This window comes from Rousettus aegyptiacus, unplaced genomic scaffold (assembly GCF_014176215.1).
Source record: "Rousettus aegyptiacus isolate mRouAeg1 unplaced genomic scaffold, mRouAeg1.p scaffold_m13_p_13, whole genome shotgun sequence".
Lineage (NCBI taxonomy): Eukaryota > Metazoa > Chordata > Mammalia > Chiroptera > Pteropodidae > Rousettus > Rousettus aegyptiacus.
The window spans coordinates 76,168,252-76,181,698 of record NW_023416288.1 but is presented as its reverse complement, the minus strand read 5'-3'; the positions used below and the strand labels follow the sequence as shown (position 1 = coordinate 76,181,698).

The window sequence follows — 13,447 nt, the reverse complement described above, 5'->3', positions numbered from 1 at the left end:
ATGTTCTCTATCATGTTGTCTAGACTTCTTTAGGTTGTTACACATCACTGTTATTATTGGTAATACTAGGAAGTAGTGGTAAGAGGATCTTCACTCAACCATTTTGGCCATCTATCCATCCATTAGTCATAGCAGAATCTCATTATAAGCATAGGCCCTACCCACTTTCCCTGCTGTCTCTATTCTCATTACTGTCAACTTTTCCACTCCTCATCATAGTGTATGTAAGGGCAATGAGCATAACCCATTACATGCTACACTAAGAATGACTTTGCGATCTAAAAACTTGTTTCAGTAATAAGCAAACAACCTAGGGAAACAGTTCCCTAACATGTTTAGTTTATTGTCAACTCATTTGGGCATTACAGAGTTGTTTAAATGTAAGTAGGCACATAAAGTGAATATGGCAACAGAACAATTAACAAGTGTAGGGCATGGGTAAATGGGTTTTCATTGTGCTATTTTTTAACTTTGTATATAATATAATAAACACTTGACAATATCATTTTAAATGATTGAAAGATGTCCCATTCTAAGATTGCAAATATAAAGCTCTTGAACCCTGTCAATATAATGTACCATTATTCACATCGACTGCAGTGTACCATCTGTAGTGGTCTTATCAGAAGCTTCTAATCACAAAGTTAAATTTTCTTAGACTACTGCTTCATCATAATTGCTGATGAAATGCTAAAACTTTATTTACTGTTAGAAATTGTAGATTATTTTGTGATCCTGCAATAAAAGATATTTCAATTACATGAAAAATAACTCTGGCATTTTTTCTAAGAAACTTTATTTAACCTTTATGTCTTAAGCTTCTTTGGAAAAAGTAGTATTTATGGCCTCAGTGTATTCTGGCTCAATGTAATATCATATTATGATTAAGAAATCATGTGAGGGGTGTGTGTGAATGTGTGTGTGTGTGTGTGTGTGTGTCTGCATGAAGCCCTGGGGATGGTTTAGAGACAATATGTTTTACTTCTAAAGTTGAAATCTCTGTTACCTAATGTGCTTATACAAATAATACCCCCAAATACTGCTTGTTTAATATTTAAAAATACTAAATTACAGAGAAACAAAAAGTAAAAATTAAAAGATATAATCAATTTCCCAGCTTCTCCCCCACTGCAATAAAACACTCTTACTAATTTAATTTGTAGAATGCCACAATTTTTTTCTTTTTTACTAGTAACTGAAATCTATATTTTTGGAAATTTGATCATTCTATATCAGTTTTGTAACACGGTTTTTTTACTATAAACATCATAAATATATTTTCCTGTCAATTTAATATATGTCTTATCATTTTAAATAGCAGCAGAGCACTGTATTATGAGGATGCACCATAGCAGGTTTAACTAATTTTCTATTGTTAGTATATTTTCTGGTGTTAATAAAGTTTATTGAGATATGATTGATATACAATCAACTGTACATATTTAAAGTATATATTTTGATAATTTTTGAAATGTGGGTACACCCATGAAACCATACCAGAATCAAGATAATGAATATATCTATCATCTGCCAAATTTTCTTTGTGTTTTTTTGTAATCCCTTCTCCTTATCTGCAAGTAGAGCATCATCTCCAGACAAACACTAATCTTTCTAGGGAATTGAGAGAAATATTTACAAACCATATATCTGATAAAGGGTTAATATCCAAAAATATATAAAGAACTCATACAACTTAACAGCATAATAATTGCATTAAAAATAACTGGATTAAAAAATGGGCAAAGGACCTGAATGGGCATTTCATCAAAAATGGGCAAAGGACCTGAGTGGACATTTCATCAAATATTGCCAACAGGCAAATGAAAAGGTGCTCAACATCAGTAACCATCAAAAAAATACAAATCAAAACCATAATGAGCTATCACCTGTTAGAATAGCTATTGTCGAAAAGACAAAAGATAAGTCTTGGTGAGAACATGGAGAAAAAGGAACCCTCGTACACTGTTGGTGGGAATGTAATTTGGTAAAACAGTATGGAGTTTTCTCAAAAGTTAAAAATATATCATATGATCAAGCAATCCCATTTCTTGGTATATATCCAAAGGAAGTAAAATCAATATCTTGAAGAGATCAATACACTCCCATGTTCACTGCAACATTATTCATAATAACCAAGACATGGAAACAACCTAAATGTCTGTCAGTGGATGAAGCAGTAAAGAAAATGTGGTGTGTGTGTATATATATATGTGTGTGTGTGCGCGCGTGTGTGTATATGCACACGCATATATATACCACATATATATGGATTATATATAATATATATATACCATATATATATATATATATGGATTTTATTTATTTTTACCTATGGTATAAGCTTCACATTACTTTTTCATTTTTGTTTAAGCAGTCAATTACCTTTTAAGGAGATAAGGAAAGTCATGTATACTTACCTATGTTATTGTCATTCTGGGTACTCTTCATTCCTTTGTGTAAATCCATATTTTCATCTGCTACCACTTCTTCTTCCTGAAAAAAGATGTCCTTTTACATAAGTCGTAGTGTGGATCTGATGCTAATGAATTATTTCTGCTTTTGTATGTATGAAAAAATCTTCACTTCGATTTTGTTTTTTAAAAATATTTTTAAGAGCCATAAAATTTTAGGTTGACAGTTTTTCTCAGTACTTCAAAGATATTGCTCCACTATCTTTTTGCTTGCATTATTTCTGGTGATAAATTTCCTGTTATTCCTATGTTGCTTCTCTGTAACTGATATGTCTTTTTTCCTCTGACAAATTTTTCTTTTTTAATTTTATTATTAGTCTCAAAGATACAGTACATTGGTTAGACATCTGTATAGTTTATAAAATGTTCCCCCTAAATGCTCTTTTTCTCCTCTGGCTCTTCACCTAGCCATTATATTAATGCTATCTGCATTCCCTATGCCATGTTCCCCATCCCCGTTACCATCTATCAATTACTAATTTGTACTTCTTTAACCCTTTACTCCTTTCTCCCAGTCCCCAAAGCTCCCTCTCCTCTGGCCATCTCCAGATTGTCCTCTATATCTGTGAGTCTGGTTTTGATTAGTTTGCCCATTAACAATTTTTTCCTTAGATTCCACATATAAGTGAAATCATATGGTATTTATCTTTCTCTGTCTGACTTATTTCACTAAGCATAAAACCTCTAGATCCATCCATGTTGTTGCAAATGATAGGATTTCATTTTTTTAATGGCTGAGTAATATTCCATTGGTTATATGAACAATAACTTCTTTAGCCAATCATCTGTTGATGGGCATTTAGGTCACTTCCATATCTTGGCTATTGTAAATTGTGCTGCCATGAACATAGAGGTGCATGGATGTTTACATATTATTGTTTTTGTTTTCTTTGGGTAAATACCCAGAAGTTCAATTGCTGGGTCAAAAGGTATATCCATTTTTAATTTTTTGAGAAACATCCGGACTGTTTTCCATAGTGTCTGTACCAATTTGCATTCCCACCAACAGAGTTCCTTTTCTCTACATCCTCCCTAACACTTGTTCTTTGATTTATTGATGATAGTCATTCTGAATGTGTGAACTGATATCTCATTGTGGTTTTAATTTGCATTTCTCCGATGATTAGTGACCTTTAGCATCTTTTCATATGTCTATTGGCCATCTGTATTTCCTCTTTGGAGAAATATCTATTCAAGTCTTCTGCTCCTTTTTTAATTGGATTGTTTGTTTTTTGTTGTTATTGTTGAGTTGTATGCATTCTTTATATATTTGGGATATTAACCCCCTATCAGATGTATAGTGAGCGATATCTTCTCCCATTCAGTCGGTTGTCTTTTTGTTTTGTTGATGGTTTCCTTTACTGTACAAAAACTTTTTAGTTTGATGCAATCTTGTTTGTTTATTTTTTCTTTTGTTTTCCTTGCCCACAGAGATATGTCCAAAAATAAATAACTAGTAGCAGTATCAGAGAGATTACTGCCTATGTGTTCTTCTAGAAGTTTTATGGTTTCAGGTCTTATACTGAAGTCTGCCTGAAACTATCTCCAAAAGGAGTGCACACAGTGCTGGCACTTGCTGCAAATGTTTGGCCCTGAATCAGTGCAGGTTGTAGCAGCCATCCAACAACAAAAGCCCTGGGGCAATCTACAGATTGAGTGGGGTAGGCTGATCTCCTCAGGCCAGTGCTTCCATATTGGCCCTGTGAGAGGGATCTGCATGGGCAAGCTGGCGAAGTCTATAGATGGCTCCTGGGGGGGCCTGACTAAGGCACAATGGTGGTTGCCCGTCCAGCCCTCATTCTGGCACCAGGAAACGCAGTCTTTCTCTGTCTGAATCTTGTGGGAACCTCTGACCCACTACCAGTGCTCCAGGTGAGCATCCACAGGCAAGAGAGCTTGTGGGGGGGGGGGGCCTTCAAAGAGGCGTCTAGGATTTCAATCTCTTTCCATCTCACCCAGATGGCCAGAATCCCCTCTGGTTTTCACTGTCAGAATTTTTTGAAACTCCTCTTCTCTGGGCTGGGAAGCCCTCGAATGAAGCTAGGATCCCTCTGTCCTTCAGGGGGATCTTCTGCAGCCTTGTTCTCCCTTCTGGTGTTCCTCTACCACCTGCTTGTGTGGGCCCAGCCCAATTCGTGACTTTTCCCCTCCTACCTGCTTCAATGTGGCTCCTTCTTTATATTATCAGACATACATGTTATGGTTAGCTAGACTTCAGGTAATTCTCCACGTTGATTATTTTATATTTCGGCTGTAATTTCAATGTGGACCTGGTAGGAGGTAAATCCTGCCTTTACCTACTCTGCCATCTTCCTCTCTATCTCCATAAATTGTGTTTCCTCTGGCCACTTTTAAGAATTTCTCTTTAAAACTAGTTTTGAGAAATTCAGTTATGATGAGTCCAGGTGTGCTCCACATACCTCCCTTCCTCATCCAGTGGCTACTTGAAGCTTGTACTTTCAGGGTGAATGGCAGGAACATCAAAAAAGCAAGTCAATGATGCAAGTGAATTTCAAGACTTTGCTTGCATTACATTCACAAGCATCCATTGGCCAAAGCATAACACATGGTCAATCCCGAGTGAAGGGATAAGGAAGTAAACTTCATCTATCATGAGGCCATGACAAAGTGTAAGGATTATGCTCAGTTGCTCACCTATACTAGAAGAAATCCAGTGGTGATATTTTTCCATTGGATATTTTCTCCCACTGTGGTTTCCATATCTAGTCTCCTTTTCAGGAGCACATTTCAGGTCACCTCTTCCAGACTTTTGATAATAAAACATAACTTAAGATAAAGCCCCCCAAAAGCTTAAGAATGTCGAGATCATATCAGATCTACTCTAATGGTGATGTACTGTAAATGAGAAAAAATGTTAAGGGAAATTATATGTCACTGTGTTTCAATGCGATTTATGAGTGCTTCTCTGCCCTTTTATAAAAGAATACTACATAAACAGGCAGCCCTGTTTGCTTTTTGTGTAACTCTATCAAATCACTCTTTGATGTGAGTGCCTTAAGGGATAACTCTCAAGATTAAGGGAACAAAACCAAATAGACATTGACCCTGAAGAAGCCAGCTACACATTTTGAAGGCAGCAAAACTGGTATTATAGGTACTTGATGACAATTCTATGCAAATGTACATAATTATTAATAGTATTACCATTAGTTGCCATTTTCATTTGAACATCTCATATATATTATGTACAGTGCATTTATTGTCTTTATTACTTATGATAAAATTACTAGGTACTTTTCTCATTTTATGCATGAAGAAATGAAGGCTCAATGAAGATGAATTAATTGCCCAGAGACACACCTAGCAGGTAGCAAAATTGGGGTGCACACCCAAATTTATCTCAATAAAAGTCTCAGCAAATCTATTATACCTCCTTTTCATCCATGATCTTTAAGTTTCCATTTGTTCTTCCTTAAGGGGATTAATTAAATTTATAAGGGAATAATGGACGTTATTTGTGCTGCCTAAATTTTTGTGAAGGATTTGCAGAACATTGAGAATTCCTCTTCAGATCCTCAGGATCCCTGTTAGAGATGTGGGTCCAGGTCTCGACATTAGCCAAAAATAGTGTTGATGTCAGAGATATCTCACTGCAGCCCTGCCTCAACCGCGTTGCAGCTCAGGGACCCAAGGCAGTAGATAACCTCATTTAGCTCAGTTTCTTCATCCCCAAATGAGGAAATTATGCCACCTGCCCCTCATTTTTTGGAAGGATTAGATAAGGCAGATAAAATACAGTTTGGGGAAATATAGTAAAGCAATTCTTTAAAGGCAGTAGTAGTGTTGTCATCATCAGACCACAACAGAGTACATTAACATGAATTAATGTTCATATGTATTCAGTTCTTAGAACAGTGCCTAGCACATTCCAACTGTAATATGTCTTTTTGAAATATTAAAAATATGATTTGTGCCAATATAAAAGTTAGTGAAAAACAAAACTCATCCAGATTTTGAATAGGGGCCAAGAGAATCAGTTAACAGCTTTGTGATTGTGTATTAAAGAAAGAGAAATCTCAGAAGAGCATTATTCTTGTGAAATTTAAACATTTAAATATATGAGGAGTAATCATGCTGTAAAATAGATAACTCAAGACCAATATCATAATATATAAGCAGATTTCCTTCTGCAATCAGTGGGGGTATACTAAAAAAAAATTACCTGTTACACTCCTAAGCTGTCCATACATTTATAGGTTTAAAAATTTGGAGCAATTAGGGGGATCATTTTATAGACCATGTAAGTGTCTAACCAAGTACTGTATACTTGAAAGTAAAAAATCTACAATTTTTTTTATTTTTATGACCAATATTAAAATAACTCCTGTTCTTTAAAATATTTCTCTAAACATGTGTTCTTATATAATACTTTATTTATTATTGTAATCTTAATTTTTTAGACAACAGATAGTTGAAATTAAAGCTTATATCAAATACCACACATATATAACTTGAATTGTTTGAAAACTAACCCAATTCTCTTCACTGTGGTATAGTTTATGGGGACTTTTATGGGGACTTTATTTTGGCTCTGCCCCTTACTGTGTGACTTGAGCCTGGGTTAGGCCAACTTCAAGCCTGTATTGTTTCTCCTATATCACGATACCATAATAAATGAACAAATGTTAATGTTTAGATTTTAAATTTTTTGCTATTATGGTAGCAGCACTTTTGTTTTATTTGACTTACCTTCTCTCTATTTCAAGAATATTATTGGAATGAGAGCTCATTTTGTAGTGAATGTGTTGGGGGGACATGGTTCTCTCTATTTTTTACTACCTTCTTTTCACTCTCCATTCCTCATACACACAGTTAAGACAAACAATATTATGGAAGGAGAATGGCTTATATAATAAATAAACCCAGGTATAGGGTGCCTCTGAAGAGATGAGGCAGGTGGGATGTGGTCACAGTAGACAATTACCCATTTATTTTTAAATATAGCTTCACATCTCAGCAGTGAATTACTGTAATGAGTCCAAGCCTTGGCCCATTTTATCCATCTGATCATCTGTAATTCTTGATATAAGATTTATGAACTAGCAAAGAAGATTTCTTAGATCTTGGTGACATTAGGATACATCTCTCAGATATTGTTGGCTGTGCTTGGAGCTGGACAGAGGACAGGAACTAAAACATGGGCCACATTCCTGGGTGTCTTAGGCTATGCTTGGCAAGATTGGTATCTCCTCTCTTATTACATTTAGTTAGTGACTCTGTAAGCACATGGATGAGCCACCCAAATGGTAAACTATCAAAGCATGTGTTTGGGATATCAATTGATATGAGAGGATTCTGCATGGATTATCTCATGAAGCCTTATCAAATTCAAGCTCTTACATGGTTTGCCTTGTTTTGTTTGTTTTGTTTTGTTTTGCTTGAACAGAATGAGGTTTCTGAGGTGAAGAAAGAGGAAACTTTGTTGGATCTGGACTTTGACCCTTTCAAGCCTGAAACAGCCTCTGCAGGTTCTGCTGGAGTGACCCACTCACCCATGTCTCAGGTATCAAGTGGTTTTTATGTTTGGCGATGCTATATCATAAATTTTAATAAGCTCAGTAAGGCAACATTTGCACTTCAGCTACCCCTCTCCCTTTTAAATGACTTCTTTTTGATTGACAGATATTTCCTACTGGGAGAGAAGGGTATAAAGAAGACTTTATCAATATCAATTATTCTAAACCACCCCCCAACCTCCTCCCATTAATATTCTCTATCCATGGGGCTATAATAATTATACATTCTAGTTTCCCAGGAATCATCTATCGCAGAGTAATTATTAGTACCGCCCCCCATTTTTTTTTGCACTCAAAAGTACTTACATTTGGATGATACATTTTACAGCTTCTCTAAATAAATTTCTTTCTTTTGGTTTTGGGTTTAATCTTACAGTTTTCTCTACTTTCCTTCCTCATACTTTGCAAATTAAAGCATGTTTGAAATAAGCTTGAGATTATGCCCCAAGAGAAATCTTTTTCAGTCTTGATAGTGTTGAACTTGATGATGTTCTCCTCTACATTGCAGAAACTTTCTCATTGGATTTTGATTATGTCTTGATGCAAAGTTGGCCTTGGTTATCCAAACCTATCCTGACTCATCACTTCTTCACTCTCAACATTTTTCTTATTTTAATAGTTATTGTGATAGCATTCTCTGTCAGAAGGATACTGGTGGTGGATGCTATAAGGACCTGTGGATGATTCCTCTGGAATATAGTTACTTTAGAGTTGTCTATGTTCATAGAAAGAAGTTAATTCAAAATTTAGGTAAACAGAAATTATTTATATAAGTATTTTTGTTGTAGTTGAGGCCTCACATTTAAATTTAGGAAAATCCAAAGATGCTAGTATATACTTCAAATTAATTAATGACGGTTTATTGTGAAACACAAGAATTAAGACCCAGCTCAATTTTCTAGTCTTTAAGCCTTCTCGACACCTTACAGTAAACCACTAGGGAACAGACAGCTCAATATGAACCTCAACAAATAAAGCTTTTCTTTAATCCATCCTTTGTTCTAGATGATTGGTTTTCTTTAGGCCTCCCTGTTGTATTATAGGAATCTGAAAAGTCAATACAGCAGGAAATCAAGTAGATCAGACACTAGCCTTAAATATATTTTGCAAAAATGGAGTTCTTAGATGAATATTTCAGAAATTTATATTAATTCCCTTTCAGAGGATTCGTGATGTGTGTTAGAATATTAAAGCCTCCAAAAAGTCCTGCAATTAAAAGAAGAGCCTGTTTAGATTTGTTTAACTTAAGAATTTCTCATTTGTTTGACCATCGAAATCAGTTTTAATGAAACTTTCTTAACATTCATTAGAATATTCTCTAAAACGTACTTTGGGAAGTGCTAATGTAATGGTCAGCAAGTTTGAGGGTTCTTCCTTGCTTGTCAATAAAAGCAGAAAATGAATGTATATGTCATTCAGAATACTTCCTTCTCAGGGCTATCATGTAGACAGCCAGCAGACGTCATAGAACTTCCTCTGTCTTACTCACCAACATTCATTACTTTAGTGGCAGAAGGAAAGTTCGGTAGTGGATGCTGTGATGATCAGTGAGTAAGATTCTGCAGCATTTCTATCTGCAAATTTGAATCAAGAGAGAAACCTCTTTTATATCAATTCATGATTAAATTACTCCATAAATCATGGAAATTTGTGTGGATTTAGGACTGAGACTCTCTCAGAATTTTTTTTTAATGACTTTGGTTAAATCTTCAAAAGTTTAGTTCTGAAGAAAAGCATTACTGCAGTTAGGGAAAGCTGTGTGTGCCCTGTGTGTGTTCTTCCTTGGCAAGTAATGCACTGCTTTGGCTTCCCAGTGGCCACAATTGAGTCACCTCACTGCAGAGTTGTCCTGTCATCCAGGTCTAATCACATCTCTAATCACATATCTCCTCTTTTGCTAAGAAAAGTCTTAGTCTGAGATAACAAAAAGAATAGAGCCATTAGATTCTGCTGACGTTTCCCCTTCACTCAGTGATCTACCGTACCCATCACCTGATGCTATGTTTTAAACCACTGTTCTTGCTGCCAACAGAACACCTCACCTTGTGATCTCTGCAGTGTGCATATGAGCTAACACATCCTTTCACGATCATGAGGATTGATAATTATGGCATTTCACATCGCTGCCTTCCTTTGGAGAAAATACCACTGGGGACTGCATTATGCAGGAATGTGTGGTAGCTTTTAGGAGATGTGATTCTTAAGGGTCTGTGAAGCAAGAAAATATAAACTATCTGGATAACCAGAAAATGCATAATAGATGCATTTTCCAGGTACAAATAACTGTGGCTTTCAGTGGAACTGTTCTACTCTTCTTTCTTAGTCTTTCTACAACTAAATGCTAATGCGGAGACCAACCAGGCTGCACGACAATGCAGGGTGGGTGGGATAGTGCATTTGGAACAGGCCCAGAACAAGCAGGTGGGTTTAGTCACAACCACAGGGCTCATGTTCTGAAGTACAGAGTACAAATGGGACATCTGTAGTCCCATCTAGAAACTGTCATATTCTTAAGATGGGAATGTCAGGCTCTCTAATTTTCTGTTCACATTTAGTGACTCAAAACAAGTTCATATACGTGGATCAGTTCTAGTCACAAAGGCGTGGGCAGACAAGAGTGTGGCTTAGCAGTAATTCTCAATCACAGAGGAAATAAGAAAGAGAGGTCTTCCCCACTTTCCTCACAGACAGAGGAAGTCATTTTTGAATCATGTGGATTCATTCTGCAGATCAATAAGTTTTATAATTAAAATAACAGTAGAGGGAACCCTACTAATTTAGAAGATTGCCAATTAATTGAGCTGTGTATTACTTAATTCGACTTATTGAAGAACTACTTTTCTGGTGTTCACTTACCATCAAAGTCGTCATAATGCAGCCTCTTCAATTTGGTGTGGGAGGAGAGAAAATAGTATTAGCAATGATTAGGATCCATATTTCCTCAAAGACTGATAAATGCAAACGACTGGACATCTTGTTTACTTTGTGTGTGTGTGTGTGTATGTGTATTAAAGTAAGCTCATCCATTATGTTTCAGCTATAATTTTCCACTTTTATAGCAAAAGACACATTGATTAGATCTGTGCTATCCAATATGGTAGCCACTAATGACATTTAGCTATTTAAATTAAATAAAATCATGTAAAATGAAAAATTTGATTCTGTTACACTAGCACATTTCCAGTTCTCAGTGGCCACATGTGACTTGTGGCTACCATATTGAACAACACAGATATGGGACACTTTTATCACCAAAGAAAGTTCTACTGAACAGTGTTGTACTAAATATTTCAAAATGTTTATGATTTTATTTTAAGACTTTTATCATCTCGCTATATTTTACAATCTTGGGATTTGTATACTAACATATTTTTGTTTGCCTGTTTGCTTTCAGACCTTGCCCTGGGACCTATGGACGGTAAGAATACTAAGAACTCTGTATTTTGATGTATCTGGATCCCTAGAAATTTGGAAACCTTGTTATATTTTATTTAATCTGTGATAGAAAGAAGACCCAAACATTTTTTAATAATAATGTAGTCCCCTAGAATAATCACCATCTCCCTGGTGGTTCTGAGTATTACCAGCACCTGGAAGCAATGGTGAGGAAGAGAGTGTCAGTGATCCATACTCCTGGATGAGCAAGAATTTAGTGTTGTGCCCCTTTATGAGTCTTCCTGTGACTGTTTGTAGCTAGAGGAAATGTTGTAGTGAAGGACATGCACATTTGTTATTGTTTTTCAATAGAATATAAGAAAAGTATGGGTGAGAGAATGTAAGGCATGGGCTACTCTGTACAGGGAACCTTCTTTTTTTCATTTTTATTCTTAATAAAGCTTAACAGGAATTCGAGCTTTAAATCCAGACAGCCCTGGATTTGAGTCCAGACTCTACTTCTTATAACAATACAACTTTGAATGATTTCTAAAACTCTTTAAGCCTCAGTTTTTCTCATCTGGGAAATAAGGGTAATGACACCTACTGCAGAGGATTTTTTGAGGATTAAGTGAGATAATAGTTGTAGAGTATGTAGCCCAATGCCTGGTATGCATCAATAAAAGGTAGATATTACTACTAATGATATTTATTTAGCTAATATGATGTGCAAGGATGAGTATTTCCAGAATTTCTAGTTGGGAAAAAGACACAAACAGCACTTTGTGTTGACAGCATCTATGCTGTAAAATTAGGAGATTGGCTGCATCCACTCAGAGCTTCATCTCCCTTTGGGTAGGGCTTTTGTATGCTCTGTCTTTGAATAGCCTTGGTTACATGGTCTTAAGAAGTCAACTTGAGTTTCATGTTTTCTTTTTTAGTGAGACAGCAGCAGGAAATTTTGGTAGATCTAGCTATTTATGAGCCTGTGGTCCTACCTGGCATTGCTACTTTTTTCCCTTAAAACAAGATTACTGCCTCCTTCCCTATCACAGCAGCAGATTTATATTACACTGCTTAGGACTCCTAAAGCTCCATGGAAAACTCTCAAGAGAAAAGCTAAAAAATGTTGTTTGAAAATATCCTGTATAGTGAGCTGGTTTGACTTTGAATATTCACAAAAAGGATTGACATCCAGGACATTTGAATTCTAGCCTCCACTTTGTTTTAATTTTCTTGGAGATTAAGAGATCAATGCTAATTTTTTGTTATTTCAATATTTCATATCTTTAGTTAGAGCTATATCACATTTTTCCTTCCCTGGCTTTAGGGAAGGAGATGGTAACAATGAAGGTGTCACCTATAAGGAACATTGAATAATTTAGAGGACAAACCTGCTAGGAATGGTAACAGTAACAGGATTATAAAACAAAACAAAACATAAAAACAGCTTCCCGAACATAAGTACTTGCGTTTCTTGATCCTCTCAGCTAGCCAGTATTGTTTCCTTTTGTCCAGACATATTTTCTAGACTGCGAGGAGAGGCTGAGGAGAATCCTTCAGACAGTCAGAGTGGTTGGTGTCAGATCCTTCTCCATCCTAAAACCACCTCCAAGGCAGAACCAAGTACAGGATGAGTTTGGGGAAGATTTTACTCTGATATTCTGTTGGACCAGATGATACTGTGTAATTTTATGACTGCTAGTGCTTGATGTTATTCTCGGGTTAGCAGGCTTGCTTATTTATTTGAAACTTTGCATTTCGGAATCTCCTAAAATAAAAGTCAGGTAATAGCCATAAAACATTCTTACAGACACTAGAAAATGATGAATGTTTTCTTCAAATTTCAATTGTGTAGTCTTAAATAGTGTTAGAACAAAACTCATTCCTATCACAAAGAAGTTGTAAAATTTAATCTCAAAGCAGTGAAAGCCACAAAATTCAGCAGAATGTCGACTCCAGACAGCATAGGATTTTAATGTACTAGTGAACTTTCTTTTCTTGCTTTAAGATTCTGTTATTTCTTCTTTACTCATACAGACAAGCACTGATTTGGTACAACCG

The 13,447-nt window shown here is 35.8% G+C and overlaps 1 protein-coding gene across 4 annotated transcripts in view; it reads left to right on the top strand.

Moving 5' to 3' along the window:
- Positions 1 to 13,447, top strand: part of AMPH (amphiphysin) — a 185,430-nt gene that overhangs the window by 137,272 nt on the left and 34,711 nt on the right. For all 4 annotated transcript variants that reach the window (XM_036231028.1, XM_036231027.1, XM_036231029.1 and 1 more), the window contains exons 12-14: positions 7,879 to 7,995; positions 11,403 to 11,426; positions 13,424 to 13,447. In XM_036231028.1, the coding sequence (XP_036086921.1) occupies positions 7,879 to 7,995; positions 11,403 to 11,426; positions 13,424 to 13,447 (165 nt within the window). The remainder of the gene's footprint in view (positions 1 to 7,878; positions 7,996 to 11,402; positions 11,427 to 13,423) is intronic.